The sequence below is a fragment of the Diabrotica virgifera genome, chromosome 8, assembly GCF_917563875.1.
Source record: "Diabrotica virgifera virgifera chromosome 8, PGI_DIABVI_V3a".
Taxonomy (NCBI): domain Eukaryota; kingdom Metazoa; phylum Arthropoda; class Insecta; order Coleoptera; family Chrysomelidae; genus Diabrotica; species Diabrotica virgifera.
In genome coordinates, this window is record NC_065450.1 from 65,239,356 (window position 1) to 65,263,736 (window position 24,381).

The following is a 24,381-nucleotide window of genomic DNA, read 5'->3' on the forward strand; positions in this document are numbered from 1 at the left end:
TAGGGAGAAAAATGTACTATATAAATAATATACCTACTCTGATAATGGTAAACGAAAGATGTCATAATATAATAACACTTACCAGTTTCACATTAATCAAGATCATATCTGATTTCTAAGAAAAATATCTTTATGCACAAAGTAATAATTTAAAAATTGTGAATTGTTTATATACAGTATATCTAATTGTATATAATTTATTGTCATGGATGGAAAAATCTACATTATGATTATGATTATCTCATTATCTTAAAATTAAAACAAGGCGCGTACTACATTTTCATTTCCGTCTCAGGAGATGCTTGGGGAATTACTTATTTTTGCTCTCAAAGTAATTGCCGTTAGATTGATTCTCATAAATTCTTGTTAAGAGGCTACATCAGCGCGTCATCATTTTTTTTTTCGAAAGTTCTGCAAACTTTCAACAGTGCGGCAACAGTGCGGCAACAGTGCGTCGGCAGTACGACAGTGACAAGGACACTATACTATCAAAAATGAAGGCACAATATTGTGACAATAATTATTATACTCATAGGCGCGCTAAATGTTGCCAAGTCAGTCAAGTTCGATTTCTTGTTATAGATAATCGATTTTTAGTAATTCCAATGTGACACAAAATCTAGGCATGGGATAAAAAAGTTTATTTTAAGAAAGTGTTTTTTTTTTGTTTTTTTTTTTTAATGAGGGTACAGACTCGTTTTTTTAATATATAATTTAATTATAGAGTAATCTCCATATACTAACACATTTCTAAACCGCCATTCTTTACTATATTACGAATATGTGTGCCAAATATTTCGATAAAATATTCCAAATTAAAACTGCAATCTTGGAACGCGTTTTCTGATGTTGGCTCTTAACTGTGCAAACTGGCGTATTTAAAAACGTTTATTTGTCATTAAAAAATAGTTATTAATTATACAGGGTGTCCAGAAACTCTACCGACAAATGAAGACAGGAGATTCCTCAGATCATTTTAAGACAATTTAACCAAATTCACCTAGTCCGAAAATGCTTCCTAAAGCCAAGCGTTCACAGACCCGCATCGTACGCATCGTACGCAACGGATTTTAGTTTGCCTTACAATGATTGCCGATAATGCGATCCGTACGATGCGGATCAATGGACGCGGTTACATAAGTTTCTGTACAAGGCAAACTAAAATCCGTTGCATACGATGCGTTCGATGCCTACGATGCGGGTCTGTGGACGCTTGCCTTAAGGGAGCTAGAGCCCTTTTAAGATGGCGTCTTTTAACTAGGTTTTCTTAAATACCTCCAGAACGCTTCTAGTTAGAAAAACAAAAATTGGTACACTTGGTATCTATTAGAGATAAATCGATTCCATCTATTGTGAATTTCTAGTACCAGTGATAGGCGTTTGTTTTGGGTGGGGCAACGGGTATTTTATCGCATAACTTTTTTGTCTGTAACTTTTGAGCATCTTTGATACCGGATTATTAAATCGGGAGGTATTCTAGAACTAAAAGGTACTCTTGCTTTACGTCGTTAGGGCACACCGTTTTCTAGAAAAATCGATTTGAAAATTTTTCGCTCCCTGAAATTGAAAAAAAATTGAAAAAAATTTTCAAAAAGAACTGTGTATTTTACCAACTTAAAGCAAGAGTAACTTTTAGCACTAGAATACCTCATAATTTAAAATCTAGTGTAAAAAATTCTTAAAAATTAAAGGCAAAAAAGTTATACGATTAAGTAACCGTTGACCTACCCAAAACGGACGCATATGACCGGTAGTAGAAATTCGCAATTAATGAAATAGTCTCTGAAATATAAATACGTACCAGTTTTCGTTTTTCTAAATAGTTTTTTTTTGAAAGTTTTTTTGATATTCAAAAAACGAAAAATTTTCAAATCGATTTATCTAGAAAATGGTGTATGTATCCTGTCGACTTAAAGTAAGAGTACCTTTTAGTACTATAATACCTTACGTTTCAAAAATCCAGGCTCAAAAATGCTTAAAAATTAAAAACAAAAAAGTTATGCGATAATATAACTGTTGCCTGTAATGAATCAGGGGTTAAACTTTCTTAAAATTATCTGAGGAATCTCCTGTCTTCGTTTGTCGGTAGAGTTTCTGGACACCCTGTATAAGGGGCAAAAAAGCAGATGTTAGCGCGATACTTTACAATTACGTCCCAACGCGTAGCTTGTTCTTCTTCTTAACTGGTTTTATAACTCGAAGTGAGTCTTCGCCTCAACCACCTCCATCTTCTACCATCTTGTGCTACCATTTCTCATTGTTGTACCCCAATCCTAGATAAATCGGCTTGTACCGGTAAAAAAAGACTGCATCTAACACTGTATCTTCCTCTGATCTTACCACATGATCTAGCCATCTTATCTGGTTAGCTTTTATATATCTGACGATGTTTTCACCACCCAACAGAATCACCAATTCAGCATTACGGTGCCTTTTCCACTCTCCTGTCAATTCATCTCTTTGAGGGTCAAATATCATTCTGAGAACCTTCCTTTCAAATACCAGTAATACCTTATTTATTTCCCACTGATGTAGAATCCCATTTTCCATTCCTTCGTTATTTTTCCATCAAATAAGCATCCGTTAAATATTTGTTTTAATTTATTCTTGTATTAAGACCGAAGGAGCTTGTGTTAGCGGTTCTGCAGCTATGTCTGTAGGGCCAATTGCTTTAGTATTTTTCATCCTTCTTTCGGACATATTACACGTGAAGAGAGATACAAATTGCTCCAGTTGATTATATAGGGAAATATTCAAGGAAAAAGAAGCATAGAAAGACATATAATATCGTGGATGCGCAACCTGAGAGAATGTACGGATGAACATCAAATGAATTTTCAGAGCAGCCGTCTCTAAATTCCGAATAGCTATGATGTTTGCCGACCTCCGTCTCGCAGATGGCACCTTAAAGAAGAGAAGAAAATTTCAGATGTGTATGCAACTTGTCTGTCTTTTATTTCGTAAGTTGGGGGAGTAGGTATATATAGAAATCTTTTATCTTGTAATAACTTATTTAATAGTAATATTTTATTCACCCTTTCATTTGTATTGGTTCTATTATTACTCTTTCATGGGTATTCTGTTAAAAGTTACTCAACTTTATCCACGCCTCCCTTGCTTTTATACTTCCCATTAAGCTAATTATCTGTATCTTTACATTTTTTGTTAAAATTGTTTTTTCTGCTCTTTATTTCCTTGTTTTTTTTTGTATCATAATTTTGCCTTGTGTAATATCTTCTGCATTCTTAATCTACTTTGGTCAGCCACTTCTGGTAAACTTTCTTCTTTTATTTTATTTGCTTTTCTATCTGTATTGTTCCCCAATAAGTTTTTTGTTTTTTACCTTCCAGTAGCTTCTTCCGCTCTTAGGTATATTTGAGTTTTCATACAATCTTCATTTGTTATTCTACTTAATTTGTTATATTTTTAACGCTAGTCTCGATTCATAAAGAAAATATATCGTCTCGTCGTTTAATTTATCTGTAGGGTATTTTTTTTATTTTATATTTTCACCCTCATTAGATTTTCTTTTTATTAGACTGATATAATATAAAGTACACCACTCCTAGCACATACGTTTTTTAAATGAAGTAAATGTAGACAAAAACAAATATTTATTGTTTCTAATTTTTAATAAACAATGAAGTTTACAGAAAAATATTTACTTTTTACCAGTGCCGTATCCTCCGCCTCCTCCCCAACCAAAACCACCTCCTCCTCCTCCACCACCACCACCACCCCCACCTCCTCCTCCACCTCCGCCAGTGTTATATCCTCCACAGCCGGTTTGGCACGGATTTGATGGAACATGTTGAACTGGTCTTGGTTGAACATAAACTGGACGTGGTTGTGGTTGAACATAAACCGGTTGGCAAACTGAGCAAGCTCCGCTACCTCCTCCTCCGCCCTTTCCAAATTTCTTCTTAAATGTGGGCGAACATAGACTTGTTGATAAAAGACTTAAAAGGCATAGAATGACTGCAATCTAAAACAAAATAAAAATGTTTAGTTGATTTGTTGATTATACTAGACAATTTTAATACACTGTCCAAGAAATTAATACATTAGTTATTATACATAGTCCGTTTTCTTGCTGTTTTTGTCATCTTTATATCAGTCCATTTCTGAGGCTGACTTGCATTTCTGTGAGCCGTGTTGGGATTTTACCCAGGTAGGGGGCTAACCTGGCCTGGGAATCCTCCTATTTTAGCCGGGCTTGGGACCGGCAATGGTACTGTGAGCTACTCAATCCACCCAGCAATACCATAGGCAGAGTTGCAATATTTGTTATCAGACAGATAGCGGGAAAATCCATGGAAATTTAATAAACCTGCATATATTTGTTTCGTGGACAAAATAATAAAAAAACCTTCCAAGGACAGCTGGATTTAAGATGGGTAACACATTATTTAGCGTCATTTGCTGCGCTGACGATGCTGTTCTTATCACCGAGTCTAAAGACAATCTCCAAAGGCTACTGCATTCATTTAATACTAAAGCTAAAGAACTAAATATGCTCATCAACACCGAGAAGACTAAGTGCCTAGTAATTTCCAAAGAAACGATAAGACGCAAATTGGAAATTGACTCCAAAACTGTGCAACAAGTGAATCACTTCAAATAAATTGGTGCGGAATTAGCAAGCTATTAAAATCTCTCAAAAGAGGTCAAAGAACAAACAATGAAAGCAGCCAGAATCTCGGGATGCCTAAAAGAAATCGTATGGAAGAACAAATATCTAAATACAGAAAACAAAGTCAAAATATACTTAAAATAACAATAAGACCTATTATAACATATGCGGCAGAAACAAGACCTGACCCAAATAGGACGTTCATCATAATCGTACATCTCCAAGTGGAGCAAAGGGCACCTTGCGGTGTTTCAAGTAGCATGAGGAATGATGGTGAGGTTGCTAGTCCCACGCATCATCTGTTGAATTCCGTCCAATTTTGTTTACTAGTTTTCTCCATTCTCTTCTGTTTTTGAAGTTATACTTCTTTACCGGCGATAGAGGGTGAATTTTTATATGTTAAAACCTATCAGCCCGGCGCATGCGCATTATAACTTTGTTCTGATTGGATGTTCAAATGACATGTCAAAAATTATCCGATATGGCAGCTGTAGGACAGCTGTGGTTTGGAGGTAAAGGTAAAGGTAAACAAATGTATAATATATTAGTTTTATTGTTGTGAGGACAGAAATAAAAAAGTTTATAATATTGTAGTGACTTTTAAATAGTTTTTAAAAGCAACAGGTACGTAATAATTGTTAATGTATCATGGGTATAAACCTACCTATTTGATCTGCCAAAATACATAGTATGTAATACTTTTATTTATATAATTTGATTACCATCAAAATTTCTATCAATATTCACCTAATATATTGTTTTCTTACTCTATGTTTTGTTGTATTTTTTCAATTCTAAATCATTTCAATTCAAAATTAAAATAATTTGATCAATTTTCAAAATATCAAAATATCACAAGTTTAATCCGTTTAGTTAGTCGATCTTCGTAAATAATGACACAGTGTCTGTGGCTAAGCGTTGAAGGCGAATGAATTCCAATACCAACCGCGCTTGTCAGCGCTGGTTCGAGTCCCAATAGAAACTTTCTTTTTTGTTTTTTTTAATACATTTTATGATTGTAAGTATATTTATTATATAATTGTATTTTCAGAAAATACGTATTTAGTTAAAAAAAATTTCGATAATTAATGTTCAGACATCATTTGTGGCTTGTTTAATGTGTTTGTGTGTGTTTTATTATTTTATTATTTTAATTTTTGGCACTGTTCTAATAAAAATGTTTGAGAAGTAGTAAGTATAAATTAGTTTAATATTTAAACAAAATATAAATAAAAAGTATATTAATTTCGTTTAAATCATATAATAGAAGTATAACTTCTTACGTGCGTACAAAGTACACACACATTCTTTTTTTGTTATCTTTTTGGCATCGTTCCATGTTAAATTATTTTCTTTGAGTTCTTTCTCTATTGTTCTTTTCCACGTATAAGATGATCTACCGTTTCTTCTTTTGCCTTGAGCATTGTAATGTAGAGCTTGTCTAGCAATATTTGTTACTGGTTTTCGTAAGGTGTGTCCTATCCACTTCCATTTCCGTTTTATTATTGTATGTTCCATCCTTTCTTCATTTGCTATTCTCCACAATTCGTCATTAGTAATTTTGTTTGGCCAAAATATTCTCAGTATAATACGTAGGCACCTGTTAATGAAGGATTGTATTTTCTGAAAGAATTGTTTATGGTATTTCCATGTTTCTGCTCCATATAACAGGACAGACTTTACATTAGTTTCAAATAATCGTAGCTTTGTTCTTCTGCTGATGTTTGTCGAGGCCCATATCTTGAGCAAAGATTTGAAAGCGTTTTGTGCGAAGCTTATTCTTTGTGTTATGTCCTTTCTTGTGACTCCTGTTGTGTTTAGCAGACTGCCCAAATAACAGAAATCTTTTACTTCTTCTATTTGTTTCCCTTCTAAACATATATTGTTTCCGTTCGTTTCTACATTTGATAGTATTTTCGTTTTTTTGGGATTTATTTTTAAGCCGGTTGTTTTTGCTATGTTGTTCAATCTGGTAATTTTGTTTTGCATGTGTTGTCTGTTTGATGTTATGAGGCATATGTCGTCAGCGAACTCTAGATCCTCTAGTTTTTTAAATGGTGACCATTGTAACAACGTCGGTGACAAGACACACCCCTGTCTTACTCCTTTTTTGATGCTTATTTGTTTGGATAGTTCCCCTTCATGTTCAACTCTGGCAAGACATTCGTTGTAGAAAAGCCTTATTACTCTTATATATTTGTCTGGTATTCCATAGAGTTTTAATATCCTCCACATCATATTACGCTTTATTAAATCAAACGCTTTTTCGAAGTCTACAAAGTTGATATAAACTTCCTGATTCATTTCCGCTGATTGTTCCAGGATGATTCTTAGGGTATTTATATGGTCAATACAGGAACTGTTCGGTCTGAAACCTATTTGGTTAATTCTTAATTTTTCATTTATGGGATCTTTAATTCTCTCCAATATTATCCTGACCATTATTTTGGTAGCTACAGTGAGAAGAGTGATTGGTCTCCAGTTTTCGCATAGTGTGAGATTTCCTTTCTTTGGTAGCTTTATTATAACTCCTTCACCCCAATCTTTTGGTATCTTTTCCTCGATCCAAATTTTTTTAAATAATAAGTAGTACATATCCACTGAGAAGTTTAAGTGTGATTTTATCAGTTCTGCGGGAATTCCATCAATACCAGCCGCTTTGTCGTTTTTTAAAAGGTTTATAGCATACCTTATTTCGTCCTCCGTAAATTTGTCGTTTCTTATGATTAATATTTCGTTTCTCTCTGTTTCTTCCATCTCTATTTGTGATTCAATTCGTTCTTCATAGAGTTCTGCGAAGAATTGTGTCCATCTTTGGGCAATTTCTTTTTGAGTTATGAGTGTTTCTCCTATTAGTTTCGTTCTTTGCTGACTCTTACCCCCTTTAATTTCTTTTGTTATTGAGTAAAGTGTCCTTGTGTCATGTATTCTCGCTGCTTCCTCTGCTTTTTCTGCCATTTGTTCCATATACAGCCTTTTATCTGTTCTGGCTTGTTTTTTAACTTCTTTATTTTTTTCTCTGTATTTTTCCTTCATTTCTTTTCGTTTTATTGGGTTTGTTGTTCTGATCAATTCGGTTTTAATTGCTCTTCTTTCCTTGATTTTTGTTTTAGTGTCCAGCGTTATCCATGGTTAGTCAGCTTTCCCCTTGTACCCTAATATCTGTTTCCCTGATTCCATGTAGGCGTTTTTATATATTTCCCATTATACTTTCAATGCTAGATTTTCCTACTTGTTCTAAGTTTCCCACATGCCTCTCCAACGTTTCTTGGTATTTGTTTGTTATGCTAGAGTCTCTTAATTTATTTGTATTGAATTTTCTATGTTTTTTGTTTGATTTAGAATTAGGCCTGAGGCTAATTTTTATTTTTGCTCTCACTAACTCGTGGTCTGATGCACAGTCGGCTCCTCTCATTGCTCTCACATCTTGTAAGGAATTTTTCCACTTCTTTTCAATGAGAATGTGGTCAATTTGGTTCTTAAATTTCCCTCCTGGTGACGTCCATGTTGTTTTATGGATATCTTTATGTTGTAATAATGTTCCCCCAATCATCAAATCATTTGTCGAGCAAAGTTCTATTAATCTCGTGCCATTGCCATTCCTTTGTCCCATGCTATGAATCCCCATTATGTATATGTTCCTTTCCATTATTATTAGATCCTACTTTGGCGTTCCAATCCCCCAAAACGATTTTTATATCCCGTTTGTATAAAAAAAATAAATAGGACGTTAAAAATGATAAAAACAGGTGAATTGAGAACACTAAAAAGTATACAAGGCAAAACTCTACGTGACAGAATAATAAGTAAAGATATCAGATAAAACTGTGGAATACAGGACATAGGAAGGTGGGTCAGACAGAGACGAAGATATTGGAACAAACATAAAAAGAGAATGGACGACAGCAGATTCGTTAAAAGCGCAAAACCGAATAACCCAGTAGGTATAAGACCACACGGTAGACCACCAAAACGATGGCGAGAATGTTGGACCTCATCATCCGGGGAAGACTTGATGGTAGAACAGGCAGTAGAAGAAGAAGAAGAATTAAACATACATATAATAGACCAATGAACCTCAAAACTATATGATTTCCAAAAAGGAAGCGAAAGTAGTGATGGTAAAAGCAGAAGCGTATACAAATCTATACGATCAACTAGATATCAGGGAACGAGAAACAAAGATATATAAAATAGCCAAACAGAGAGGAAAGAAAACCAAAAATTTTAATCATATTATATGTGTGATGTGTCCGAGATGAAAATAATAAAATACTAATTCACGAAAAGGATGTCAAAAGGAAGTGGAAAAGTACTTTGACGGTTGATTAAATGAAGAATCTGTCAGAAAACCGTAACAGCAATGGTAACCAAAATAATAAACGAGAAAGTGGTTCAAGCACTTCAAAAAATAAAGAAAGGAAAATCAGCTGGACCAGATGATATTCCTGAGGAAGAGTGGAAAGTGTTAGGAGAGACAGGAACAAGTCGGCTTACAGATTTATTTAATAGAATTATGTAAGATCTACAAATGCCAGATGAATGAAGAATCAGTATATTAGTACCTGTCTACAAAAACAAGGGAAACATACAACAATGCACAAACTACAGGGCTATAAAACTACTTAGCCACACCATGAAAATATGGGAGAGAGTAATTGATAGACGGATACGTGAAGAAACCGAAATATCCGATAATCAATTTGATGCAGGGCAGATCAACCAGATGCAATTTTCATTGTAAGGCAACTGATGGAAAAATACAGGAATAAAGAGACCAACGCTCATATGGTATTCATTGATCTTGAAAAAACATATGATAAAGTGCCTCGAGAGATTCTGCGGTGGGCACTCAATAAGAAACGAGCCCCGGTGAATATATATAAATATTTTGAGAGGTATGTATGAGGAAGCAACAACTAGTGTTAGGACAGGTGTGGGAGAGACTGATACATTTCATGTGAAAGTAGTAGGATTGCACCAAGGCTCAGTGCTTAGTACTTATTATTTATTCTCATTAGTTTTGAATCAGATAACAGCGAAGCAACAAGGTAACATTCTTAGGTGCTTAATATATATGCTGATGATGCAGTGTTAGCGGGAAATAGTGAAAGAAGAAAAACTGGAACAGTGGAGACAAGCTTTCGAGGAAAAAGGTTTAAAAATTAGTAGGACAAAAACAGAGTATTTGGAATGTTCATTTAAAGATGAACATATATTTGGTGGCATATATTAAACTACAGCAGATAAAAGATAGAAACAGCAATATAATAACTGAGGATGAGCCTATCATAGAAAGGTGGGGAGAATATTTCAAGGAACTTTTAAATAATGAAAATACAACAGCAGAGAATCGTACACAGATAGCAGATGAAACACCTGAAAGAGAACAAGAAGACGTTCATGAAACTAAAATAAAGATGGAAGAAGTTGAAGATGCACTAGAAAAACTAAAAGTTGTTAAAGCAGCAGGGATTGACGGAATAGATGCTGAATTATTGAAATATCTTGGACAACAGGGTAAACAAGAATTACATGACCTACTAAATTTAGCGTGGATAAACAAAAGAATCCCAGAGGATTGGAACATTTCTATAATACTACCTATACACAAAAAGGGAGACACTAAAGGGTGCAGTAATTATAGGGGTATATCACTTCTCTGCTCAGCGTTGAAAATCTACGAAATTATTCTAGAAAAGAAACTACGAGAAATAGTTGAGCCTCGACTGGCAGATATACAAAGTGGATTTAGACCATCACACAGCGTACAAGATCATATATTCACACTACCGCAAATTACTGAAAAAACATTGTTAAAAAGCTATATACTGTAACTGGCGTTTTTAGATATGAAAAGGGCGTTTGATATGGTCAATAGAAAAGGAATATGGCAAAGCCTGATAAACAAGGAAATAGATGAAGAACTTGTAAGTGTAATAAAGAATTTGTATGTCAACACAAAAAACCAGGTCAGGACAAGTAACTTAATCTCAGACGAATTTTCGAACAACGACGGGGTTAGACAAGGTGGAGTGCTGTTATTTATTTCTGTTATGGATGAAGTTATTAAAAAGTGTTGGAAAAGAACTAAAAAATGCGCTGTAGGGTATAGAAATTTGCAGCAAATAAAAATTGAAGCCTGTGCATTTGCTAATGACATTGTATTAGTTGCAAGAACTGAAAAAGCTCTCACAGATAACATAAGAATCTGGGCCGAAGAACTAAAAAACTACAACTTAATAATAAATATGGAGAAAACTAAAGTAATGACAATAGCCAACAAAGAAGCAACTGTAAATATTGAAATCGAAGGGCAAAAAATTGAGCAAGTAGACCTCTTTAAATATTTGAGAATAATGTTAAACAACAAAGGTACACAAGAAGATGAAATTGGAAACAGAATAAAATTGGCAACGAGAACTTATCATTCACTGTATAAAAATTTCCTAAACAAAAAAGAAATATAGAGAAAAACCAAAATGACAGTATATAAAACCGTATATATGTCAATTACAATATATGGGGCAGAAAACTGGGTACTCAATGACAGACAAAGAAAAAGATTACAAGCTACAGAAATGAGATACTTAAGAAAAGTGGTGGGAGCAAGAAACGAAGATATAAGACATGAATTACAGGTAAAATCGCTCAACGAAAGAGTTGAAGAAAAGAAGTTAAAATGGGCTGGACACATGATAAGAATGAGTGGCGACAGACAAGTGAAAATGACATGGGAGGCCAAAGCAGTGGGTAAAAGCACGAGGGGCAGACCAAGGAAAAGCTGGAACACTAGTGTAAACGAAATACTTAAGAAAAGAGGAACATCGTGGCAAGAAGCAAAAGTTTTAGCAGCAGATAGGAAGAAGTGGCGTAAATTTGCAGAGAGTATTATATAAAGAAGGAATCCTACCTAATGGTAAAAGAGGCAATCGATTATGTATATATGTATATATTTGGTGGTGGTGATTAACAAGATGGTGAAATAACAGGATCATGATACCATAATATATTACAACCGGTAACAATAGAGTTCTTAATGTATGCGGACGACAGTGGCATACTGAGCATGGTTCCCCAGGTTCCGTAGAACCAGGGCCCGGGCCCCGCAGGGGCCCGTACTAACGCACTTTTTGCTTCTTTTGTTTCTAATTTGATAGCGATATTTTGAACTCCACCAGTACACACTAGGAAATGTAACTGCTTAATAAATTTTAATTTTTGTGTAGTAAGTATGTACTTACTTACCCTAATACTAAAAACGAAGAATACCTATTCATCAAAAAACAAAATTTATTAAGGGACACAGGGATCTGAATAAGTCCGGAATTGGATGAACTAACTAATTCTAAGCAACTTTTTTCTATACTGTTTTTTCTCTAAGTCAATACTTTTCGAGTTATTTGCGAGTGAAAATATTTATTTTTCAACAAAAAAAAACACTTTTCAGGCGGTTTTCTGCAAATAACTCAAAAAGTAAGTATTTTAACAAAAAATATATTATCAGCAATAATATAACTTATAAAAAAGTGAAAAAAATGGTAGTCTGTAGACCCAGTAGAAGCAGAGTCGTAGCTAATGAAAAATGGGTTCTTACAATTCAAATTCCAAATTGAATATTTCAACATCAAAAGTGATTTTAACTCTTTTAAAGTATTTAAAAAAAAAAACCTTTATTATTGTTTTAATATCAAAAGTAAGTTACGACCAAAAGAATGTTGGCCCTTTTTTTGTTGGTAAAAAAATCGTGAAAATCACTTCTTAATAATTAGCATCCGAAATGAAATGAATCATTACCGCTTTACAAAAATTACTTTACTTATATATTGTTAATAAGATCTGTAAGATTCATTGGTTTAAAGTGCTTATTTTTGAAAAGGCTCTAATTAAATAGGCTTAAACGAGCCACCAATCACGAGTATATGCAAATTTTGAACAGCCATATCTTAACCAATTTTTGTCTTCAGGAAAACAAAATTCCAAAATACTCACAATAGCAAAACATATATTGTTTTACTGCTTGAGATTTTTGGTGTCACCAATAACTTAAACGGGACCAACTTTATTTTGAGCGTTTCATACTTAATTTTGAAGCTAGAAACTTTTTAAAAAAGCAAAAATTAAAGCTTTTAAACACTTTTAAAAAGTTATGATGAGTTTTAGCCGAAAAGTGCTTTATTTTTTGGTTATTTCACGTTGAAATATTCGGTTTGAAATTTGACGAAGGACCTACTTTTCATTAGTTACCTACAACTCTGCTCCTACTGAGTCTACAGACTTCGTACACCATTCGTACACCTTCGTACACCATTTTTTTTTTCACTTTTTTATAAGCTATATTTCTACAAGGAATATTTTTTTCGATAAAATACTTACTTTTTGGGTTATTTGAGGAAAAACCGTCTAAAAACGTGTTTTTTTTTGTTGAAAAATGAACATATTCACTCAAAATAACAACTCGAAAAGTATTGACTAGTGAAAAAACTCTATAGAACTAAAGTTGCTTAGAATTGGTCAGTTTACCGAATTCCGGACTTATCTTGAACGTATGTTTTTCTCCTCCGAGGGGGGTGGTAAACTCACCCCCAGGGAAAAGCACACTTCGGCAAAATATCACTTTTTTTCTTTGGCATGTTAGCTATGTGTATGCCAAATTTCATGACAATACAAGCGGTTGTTTAAAATATACAGCAAAACCGTCAGTAAATGGACTATAAATTAGCTTGAGTTTTTATAAAATGATAATAATTAATTTTTATGATATATGTTAATTTACAATGATGATTATGATATATGATGATTTGTATATTTAATGTTTATTAAAAACTCTTTATATACAATTTGTATTTTTATTGGGCGAGGGGGCCCGCGTCCCAACTGGAACCATGGCCCTCTGATCTATCAGTACGCCACTGGCGGACGATATAGTACTAATAGCAGATTCTGAGAATAAAATACAGAAACTAAATATATTACGAGTAGAACTAATAGAAGAACTAAAAATGGAGATCAACCAGGAAAAAGGTAAGATAATGATAATCAGTGGCAAAGAAGATAAGGAAGATAATGAATTAAAAATAAAATGTAAAACGTCAGAACTGGAAATAGTTACCTACAACTTACGAATACATGGTAAGTATAATTACTAACGGCAGAAAAATAGACTAGGAAATAACAAATAGAGCAAAGAAATAAAACAAGTTATACATACTATGAGTTAGCCCCAATATTGGAAAAAAAAATAATTTACACGAGAGACAAGGATAAAACACAATTGTGATACCGACTGTGCCCTAGGCAAGTAAAAACTGGCCAATTCTAGAAAAGCATAAAAGCAGGAGAAATGCAATGGAGATAAAACGCCTAAGAAGGCTAGTTGAAAAGACAAAATGGGATATATGAATCAGCGAGACTATTAGAAGAATGGCCAAACAAGAGCCAATAATGAATAATGTAGAAAAGACACAAATGAACTGATATGGATATTTGATGAGGATGCAGCCCAATAGAATTACAAGAAAAGTCCACGAAGCAAAGAGCACCATAAAAATAAAAAGAGACACACCAAGAAAAAAATTGAGACAGCAAGTAGTAGAGGCAGGAAAAGTTAAGCAAAAATCACTCAAATTAAAAATAATGGCAGGAAGGAGCCAAAAATCAGACACCTGGTAGGTAAAAGGAAGGGGATAAAGAAAGAAAGAAATAAGAAAATATGACTTACCAGCTGAACTTTAGATAAAGCCATTATGTGTCTCAACTGTTATTGTTTCTACCACTAATAAATAATATTCTCAGGGTATAAGTAGTTTTTATATATTTATATCATAACAATTTTCACAGTTTGTCATGGATGAAAAACTCCGATTTAACTTGTGATTGTGATTATACGTAGCCGCAATCAGATAAGTTTGTTTTTCTTTAACAGGAGATACTTAGGGAATTACTCGCATTTTATGAGAAAATTGATTATCTGCATAATTTGTAGGATTTTTACATTTATCATTGACGTCCATATGACTCATAATGTTCTATTTCAATTGTTTCTATAGAAATTAATTATTCCTTACAAAATAATGATAAATTATAAAAACTTAAATGGAAACATTTATACAAAAAAAAATATTTACGTACATTGCACAACAGGTCTTATAGGCCTGTTCTTCTGTTCTTCTGTTTGTCTCTGTTGTTTTAGTTTCCCACACTCTTTTCACTTGCCTATTACTGTCCATTCGTTGTATATGATCGAATCATGCTAATTTTTTCTCCTTTATTTTGTCAAGTTACAGTTTAATTGTAAGTATGTTTCTTATTTCTTCATTTTTGAGTCTGTCCAACCTTCTTGTCTCTATCGTTCTTCTAAGTATTTCACCTCTGATGCTTATATCCTACTCTAGTGTCTTCTGTTTAAGATCCGGTTTCCTGCTCCGTATGTCACCTTCAGCCTATACAGGGTGTCCAGAAACTCTACTGACAAACGAAGACAGGAGATTCCTCAGATAATTTTAAGACAATTTAACCCAATTCACCTAGTCCGAAAATGCTTCTTAAGGGAGCTAAAGCTCTTTGAAGATGGCGTCATGAAATTAGTTTTTCTTAAATACCTCCAAAACGCTTCTATTTAGAAAAACGAAAATTGGTATGCCTATTTACTTTTCAGAGATGAATCGATTGCATCCATTGCAAATTTCTAGTACCGGTCATAGGCGTCCGTTTTGGGTACAGCAACGGGTATTTTATCGCATAACTTTTTGTCCTTAACGTTTATGCATTTTTGACACCGGATTATTAAATTGTGAGGTATTCTAGTGCTAAAAGGTACTCTTGCTTTAAGTCGGTAGGACACACCGTTTTCTAGAAAAATCGATTTAAAAGTTTTTCGTTTTTGGAATTTGAAAAAAAATTGAAAGAACTTTTCAACAAAAAACGAAGTATTTTACCAACATAAAGTAAGAGTAACTTTTAGTACTCAAATACCTCATAATTTAATAATCTAGTGTCAAAAATGCTCGAAATTCAAGACAAAAAGTTATGCTATAAAATAACTGTTGACCTACCCAAAACGGACGCCTATGACCAGTACTAGAAATTCGCAATTAATGAAATCGATTTATCTCTGGAATATAAATAAATGTACCAGTTTTCGTCTTTCTAAACAGATTTTTTTTTGAAATTTTTTTTTAAATTCAGAAAGCGAAAAATTTTTAAATCGATTTTTCTAGAAAACGGTGTGTCCCACCGATTTAAAACAAGAGTACCTTTTAGTACTGTAATACTTCACAATTTAATAATCCAGTGTCAGAAATGCCTAAAAGTTAAAGATAAAAAAGTTATGTGATAAAATAACCGTTGCCCTACCCAAAACGGACGCCTGTGATCGGTACTAGAAATTTGCAATGGATGGATTAGATTTATATTTTGAAGATAAATACGCGTACCAAGTTTTGTTTTTCTGAATAGAAGCGTTCTGGAGGTATTTAAGAAAAACTAATTACAAGACGCCATTTTCAAAGAGCTCTAGCTCCCCTAGGAAGCATTTTCGGACTAAGTGAATTGGGTTAAATTATCTTAAAATTATCTGAAGAATCTCCTGTCTTCGTTTGTCGGTAGAGTTTCTGGACACCCTGTATATTGGTTAATATATTGTCATCTTCGTTTTCCATAAACAATTCGCCTGATGTTGGTTTGTACAACTTTTTGCCAGATGAAGCAAAAAGTCTTCACTTACAATCGTTTAAGCTGAAAATAAAATCACACTTTTTGAAACATTGTTTTCGCAGATACTTTTTCTACTTCGTTTCCTACTTTTTTTGTACTTTCTTTTCTACTTTTTCTACTTCGCAGATACTTTTTCTACTTTTTCTACTTCGCAGATACTTTTTCTACTTTTTCTACTGCATACGCAGAGTACTTAAGTACCGCTTTTATACATATATATGTAATAGTGCTAGTGTGGTCAGGGTTTTTGCCGATTATAATGATATTCTTCTTCTTCTTGTGCTGTCTTCTAACGACGGTTGGCGATCACTTCTTTAAACGCTTCTCTATCTTTTGCAACGTGAAATATATGTTCAACACTGAGGTTAGTCCAATCTCTGATATTCCTCAGCCAAGATTTCTTCTTTCTTCCCAAGCCTTTCTTCCCCTCTACTCTTCCTTGCATGAAGACGTGTAGCAGAGAGTATTTATCGTTACGGAGTATGTGGCCCAAATACGATGTTTTTCTTATTTTCTTATTTTAATTGTGTGTTCATAATCTTTCTGCCATGTCCAATTCGATTTCTTCCAGAAGAAGTGTCCAACTCTTCTTCGTCTGAGACTTTTGCAGTCCAAGGCAGTGGCGGCTGGTCCGAGTCGGCAGGGTCGGCAGTGCCGACCCACACATTTATGGACACATTATAGATTTTTTTAAATATTTAAGTTATCAGAGTTGATGATATTCGTTTCTGTGAAATAAAAAAAATATCTGTGAGATAATACAGACTAAATTTTATTCATTGTTTTTAAAAGAATTCGATCGATACGATAAGGTAAGTGATCACTGTGCGCTGTGCGTAAGAGACTTTTCAAATTAATGATCCTAGCCATGCACCCGATTGCGATTGTGTGAATTCTTATAAGGCCTGCTTCGGCAAGCCGTCCCCAGATTGACCATTTGCTTGTAATAAGAAACTATGGAATATTAGCCGATAGGCAACCAACTATACATTCCCCGTATTTATTTTAATGGCAAGTACGGCAGATAAACAATCTGCCGAGCGGTGATCTGCAAACGGCAACAAGACACGTACCTATTATAGACCAGGGCGCATCTGTAAAAATATTAGTACCTACATTAATTTGGACGTTGAGAGGTGACTCATATTTGTTTGCAGAAAGTGCTTGAAAATAACTCATATAATAATATTTGAGTTATCCTCCCACTCAAAAAGGTCCGGAACATTGTTTAAATAATCAAAATGTCAAAAAATTAAGGAAAAATTCGATTTTTTTCTTCATTTTTTGATTATAACTTAAAAAGTATTCTTTTTCGAGAAAAGTTGCGTAATTAAATTTCCTACAATATAGGATTGTTGCAAGAACTGGAAATAATTGCCTAAAAATCATAAAAAAACAAGTATTCGCATTTTTCGTTTTTCCACCATTTATGGTACACTTAGGACCTTCATAATTTTACTCAGAAAAACTATATCATATAATAAAACAATACTGTGAATTTCATTAAAATCGGTTCAATAGATTTTGCAAAATAAATTTTTATTTTTACTTGTCGACCCTCTCTAGCGGTTTACCCTCCAATATCAGATGTATGTTGTCAACAGGGTTTTTTGAGATCACCATGTATTTGGTTTTATCTATATTCATTGTTAGTCCCATCTTTTTACTTTCTCTGTTAATGATTTCTAGGAGAATTTGTAAATCGTCTATAACCTCTGCCATGATTGCGGTATCGTCTGCAAATTTTATGTTATTAATGATGCTCCCTCCAATCTTTACGCCGTCAGTTCTTTCCCATAGTGCCTCCTGAAATATTAGTTGGAAGTACACATTAAATAATTGTGGCGGCAGCACATATACTTGTCTGACTCCTCTTTGAATTTCCACTTAGTTTGCTTCACTATCTTCCACCCGTACAACCGCTGTTTGATTGTGGTATAGATTTTTGATTAAATTATTATCCTTGGGATCTAGGTATATGTGTTTCCCAGTTTTTAAGTTACTATTAAAGAACAAATTCTCACGTATATTTTGTTTCAGGAGGAAATTCAAAAATTGGCTGCTCAAATCGAATTTATGAAGATCGTTCACATGGAAAGCAATAACCGCCACGTGAAACCAAAAACTGGAGGTTACTTTTCAGCACAAAACATTTCCAACATCGTACACAGTCCTCTTACAAAACAAGGATACACTCTCAGTCAGCCTACGAAGCCTCCCGAAGAGCTGTGACGAAACCTTAAGTCTCCCAGTAACCTTAAGGATCCATCACACAATACATCGGAGACTGCGCACTATCCTAAGGAGCTCTTGGGTCTAATGGGCGGTATCGATTGGTTCAAGATGAGTTTCAAAGCGAAGGGGAAAAGTTTGGAAGAAGGGGAAATTGTCCCTTTGTAACTGTTTATTCAATTTTTAGTAGATTTATAAAACCCAAATTCAGTTAAATCTTATTTTATATGGAATTAAACTACAGTTGATTGAAATAAGAATTACATTTTCCATTTCTTTTGAGGCTTCGAATTCCAAACAGGAAATCTCACTTTACTGTACCCGCCAGAGGCTTGCGTAGCTAATTGTTCTCTGCATTTCATGATCAGGAAGACCATCAGTAAACGTTTGAACAGCCAACTTCTCCATCTTTTCTCTGTCTTCGGGAGTTGTTGGATAAGCATATCATACTAACCTGGCAATATCTAGCTCATATTCTTGAAGAGCTTCATCTTTCTTCTGTCTTTGATTTTTAAACTGCCACTTATAGACATGCTCCAAGTGTTAGTGACCACAAAGCATGTGAGGCCCCTAGAGGTCAAGAGGTCTGAGTAGCAAAATCAACATTTTGAGAAAAGTCAAGTCAAAGTTGGAAGATTATTGTAAGAGGGAAAATTAAAATTGAATCATTTTGACTGAAATAGCAGAAAATATTACAACATTCGGTTATTGTTTTATGTATAAAAAAAATTTATGGTGCGCACATAGATCCCTTTACCTCTCATTAATATTGTAAGAATGAAAATGCTCAATGTGCACAAAAATACATAAGTGGTTTTATTTTTATTTTTGTAAGTTCTTTTTATACAACAGTATTAAAACAGAAAATATTACAATATGTTGGCACTGTAAAACTATTTAATTGCTATTGCTATCATCTGTGTCATAAACGTTGTTACCAAAGTGATTATCATTTTCGTTGCCTACAACAGTACCTGTAGCTAAAGGCTTTCCAGTCTTTGCTTCGTGAGAGGCTTAGGTAAAACTCATGGTATATCGGTGGGACGAATTGCAAGAGTTCCATCAGATCTTCATACTTTTTGTATTTAAGCTTGGACTTTTCAATTACCGGATGAAACATGGGAAACTGATTAGGAATTCTACCTGCTCATTGTTTCTTCATTGGAAATTTTTCGTAAGGCATAATACCTTCAGCTGATGTTGTCTTATAAAACGGAGAGACTGGGTTTTGCCTTTTCATAATCAAACCATTATTTATTAAATATAAAATAATATCCTTGCCAACACTATGGCTATACAATGTCCTCGTGGAAACACACAAAACTGCAGATATTTTAGTTAAACAGTCTGGCTTGCATAATTACAGCACAAGAGGTGCCAATAATATCAAAACAGTCAAATATCGTTTGAGTAAATCACAAAAAAACTCTATTGGCTTTAACATATATAATGTCCTACCTAAGGATTTTAAAAACCTTAAGTCTTCTGGTACATTAATATCACGTTGGTTCTTCTTCTTTTTAAGTTCTATGATTCCAAAATCTTGATCACATTCATTGTAAGAATGTGATCATCATCCTCAGGATTATAATATCTGTCTAATTCGGAATCATGGCCTTCTCCAAATAATGGTCCTTCACTGCTACCACTTAGAAAACTGATATTGTCATCATTTGCATCTTCATAATTCTGCTCATTATCTACTTTCCTCGTAAACAGAATCTATAAAACTAATCATTTTGTAAAAAAATGTACAGTTGTCATGTTTATTATTACTGCTATATTAATTCTTGCATATTAATAAAATACTAACTATATCTAAATAGAACAGTAAGTAGGAATATCTAGTAATTACACCCTACATATTGTAGGCTAGATTGAACGTCTTCCTCACTTTTTTCCATTCAGTAAGAGTTTCAGAAATTGTTTTATTATTGTAACACTCTTATATACTTAATATAATATATACTTTGAAAAACACCAGCAGTAAAATAACTTGCATTATAACCATTTACAAAGAAAATATAATCAAAATCGTTCTTAATAGCACTTATGTAAACTACAACTAAACTGTGATGATTCGTGGTATAGGGATCTAAGTGCCTTTGGACCCCTAGCGTTCCAACTTTAAACTTATCACTACTCAGTGGTTAAGGGGCACCACGCTAGATGGCAGCATCTATCAAAACAATCACTTGGATCTCTTCACCACCAAATAGATTAATATTTTCACAACTCATTCATGCACGCCTAACTCATTTTTTTTTTCAAAAATGTTACTTAGGCCCCTTGTGCTCCAAGGTCCTCATGTTTAGTCTCTTCTTAAACTGTTCGAAATCATCTATCCTCTCTACGGCTATGGTCTGAAGCACATCCAAAGTGTCTCCACGACGACGCTACGTCGAGCTATGCTAGGAGTTTCTCTGAGAAACATACTTTACGAAATGAGGACTTGCGAAGCAGGACGAAGGTGGAAGATGTAATATGAAGAATTGCGCAAATGAAATGGAATTGGGTAGGACACGTGGCACGACAAATCATTGAAAGATGGACGAGAAACATTATACATTGGAGACCACGCAAACACAGTCGTACTAGTATAGAGGAAGACCACAAAAGCGATGGTTAGCCGACATGAAAGCAAAGGTGGAAAGAAACTAACACCAAATAGCACAAAATAGAGAAGAATGGAGAACTCGTGTCCAGGAATGGATGCAGGATACAAACAGGCTGAAGAAGAAGAAACGGATGTTTATACCGATATTTTTTTCTATTTTTTTAATGTTTAGTTAACAAATGTTACGAATTTTTAATGTAATAATTAGTCTTATTGCTATTATCCATGTTTATTGAAAATTTTCTTTTACTAAATGTTCGATGAAATTATAAATCTACTAAAATTGATTCATTATTAACTACCTAAATATTTCTCTAAATATTTTATATCAATCAATAATAGGCCTGGATCCCACGTACCAAAAAAAGTTTATTAATAGCAAGCTGAAAATTTGTTAATGGCTTAACGGTGTCTAGTCGGACAAACTTTGATGTATGGGAACATTGGAACAGGGGAAGTTTTAATTGTGGAACGTGATTTTAATTGTGGAACATGTCATCCTGACAAGTTTATGATTGTGAAAACTAGCAGGTTGTTTTTAAGTTTATTCAATAGCAAACTATATAGTACATGAAAAAATGTTTGTCCGACAAATATGTTGGGCATTTTAATAAGTCCGACACGTAGAACATATCAAATGACAGGAATTTTGCTGGTGGTAAATAGCAGTCTGATTTTGGCATCAGAGTTTAATGAAAGGATAACAAATCAATTGGAAGTTCTGTCTGACAAAATACACACACCGGCAAAGTTAGCCGAACACCTTAAAAATGGGTCATTTTTGATGTCTCGAATTTCCTAAACCTGTTGTCCGATTTGAGTGATTCTTTTAGTATGTTATAGCCTTATTATTTAAGAATATCGGTGTAATAATATTGTTGCTAGATAGGTAAATATCATTTTATACCGGGTGTAACAATCTTACTGAGTTTTTTTCTTAAAGTTCGGAACACCCTGTGGAATATTCTAGCATATATAAAATATTGAAATTAAAACTCAATTATAGCCTTAGGTTTTCTTAATATTTTCTTCTTTGATTCATTTGCTTATGTTGGAAAATAAAAAAGTTATGTGATTTAGCAACTAGCCATGTTTTTCATCAATAAATCCTCATAGTAGAGGAGGAAAGTATGCTTGCAGTTACTCGAGCGTTATGGGGATTAGATTGTGAAGAGTGGGTGCTAAAACCGAAAAAAGTTAAGTTAGGTTTTCCATAAAGTGTGGGAATCTCCAATTTTTAATTTAATTTTTCATTTCTCCCAATTGTTTTTTCCGATTATAGCGCCATCTATCCAAAATTGGAAAAAATGTTGCGAATAAAAGTTGCTTATTTTTACGTCAAGAATACAAATCTGCAATAAAAATTGGAAGCTCCCATTTAAGATTTTAAAGTAACCCCCACTCCACCTCCGTGGGGGTCGTGTTTGATGCCATTCGATAGATTTTTGAAAAATATTGAATACGTGTATTTTGCAGTTTTACGATCTGATGTTCAGTTCGCGAAATATCGCAGGGTTCGTATTTAAAATTTTTAATTTACCCCCCACCCCTCTCCGTGGGCTGTCGTGTTTAGTATTATTCGATAGATTTTTGAAAAATATTGAACACGTGTTTTTTAGTTTTTCGATATGACGTTTATTTCGCGAAATATTACATTTTTTTTCTAAAAATAATTTCGAAAAAAAATCTATCCTCAGAAAAATTCGAAATCGTCAGATTAAGATAAGGTAAGTGAAGTACATGAAAAATAGTGTATACTTAAAAAATCTGAGGATTTGAGCGGGGCCTAAGAAAATAGACGAGTCACAAAGTTTCACAAAAAAGCGAATATTTCGCGAACTGAACGTCAGATCGAAAAACTAAAAAATACGTGTTCAATATTTTTCAAAAGTCTATCGAATGATACCAGAAACGAACACCATGGAAAGAGGACAGGGGTAAATTAAAAATTTTAAATAAACCCTGCGATATTTCGCGAAATGAACATCAGATCGAAAAACTGCAAAATACAAGTATTCAATATTTTTGAAAAATCTATCGAATGGCACCAAACACGAGCCCCCACGGAGGTGGGGTGGGGAATTTAATTTAAAATCTTAAATAGGAGCCCCCAATTTTTATTGCAGATTTGGATTATTTACGTAACAATAAACAACTTTTATTCGACACATTTTTTCGAATTCTGGATAGATACCGCTATAATTGGAAAAATACGATTATTTCAAATGGAAAATTAAATTAAAAAATGAAAAGTCCCCCACTTTATGGAAAACTTAACTTTTTTCTGGTTTTAGAACATACTCTTCACAATCCAATAACTCGCCATAACGCTCGAGAAACTGCAAATTTAGCATATTTTCCTCCCCTACTATGAGGATTTATTGATGAAAAACATGGGTAGTTGTTAATGCACATAACTTTTTTAATATCCCACATAAGTAAATGAATCAAAAAGGAAAATGTTAAGAAAGCCTAAGTATACAATCGAGTTTTAATTTTAATATTTTGCATATGCTAGAATATTCCACAGGGTGTTCCAAACTTTAAGAAAAAAACACAGTATGATTAGTACATCCGGTATAAAATGATATTTACCTGTCTAGCAACAATATTATTACAACGATATTCTTAAATAATAAGGTTATAACATACTAAAATAATCACTCAAATCGGACCACTGGTTTAGGAAATTCGAGATATCAAACATGTCCCATTTTTAAGGTGTTCGGCTAATTTTGCCGGTGTGTACATATACCCCATTCCATAAATATACGACCCTCTTGGATTATTGCGACAACGAATATTTTACTGTGCAAAATATGAAGAACGAAAGTAAATTGCAAATTATTTTGTTGTTTATTGGAGCAATTAATTATTATAGGAAAATACTTTCGTACTTCTTATGTTGCTCACTAAAATATTCGTTATGGCGATAATCCAAAACAGTCGTATATTCGTGGAATACACCATATGACGTTTTCGTAGTCTGACGTTCGAACCCTGTAACCCGTTCCACAATTAAAACTTCCCCTGTTCCAGTGTTCCCTTTCATCAAAGTTTGTCCGGCTAGACACCGTTAAGTTATTAAATTTTCAGCTTGTTTTTAATAAACTTTTTTTTGGTACGCGGGATCCAGGCCTATAACAATATGCAGTTTTCACTGCTCAAACGCATACAGTTAGGA

The 24,381-nt window shown here is 33.8% G+C and overlaps 1 protein-coding gene across 2 annotated transcripts in view; it reads left to right on the plus strand.

Annotated features, from left to right (window-relative positions):
• Nucleotides 1-22,047, plus strand: part of LOC114331767 (probable G-protein coupled receptor CG31760) — a 923,592-nt gene extending 901,545 nt beyond the window's left edge. For both annotated transcript variants that reach the window (XM_050659675.1, XM_050659676.1), the window contains one exon: nucleotides 18,389-22,047. In XM_050659675.1, the coding sequence (XP_050515632.1) occupies nucleotides 18,389-18,580 (192 nt within the window). In that variant the 3' untranslated portion in view covers nucleotides 18,581-22,047. The remainder of the gene's footprint in view (nucleotides 1-18,388) is intronic.
• Nucleotides 22,048-24,381: the final 2,334 nt, after the last annotated feature.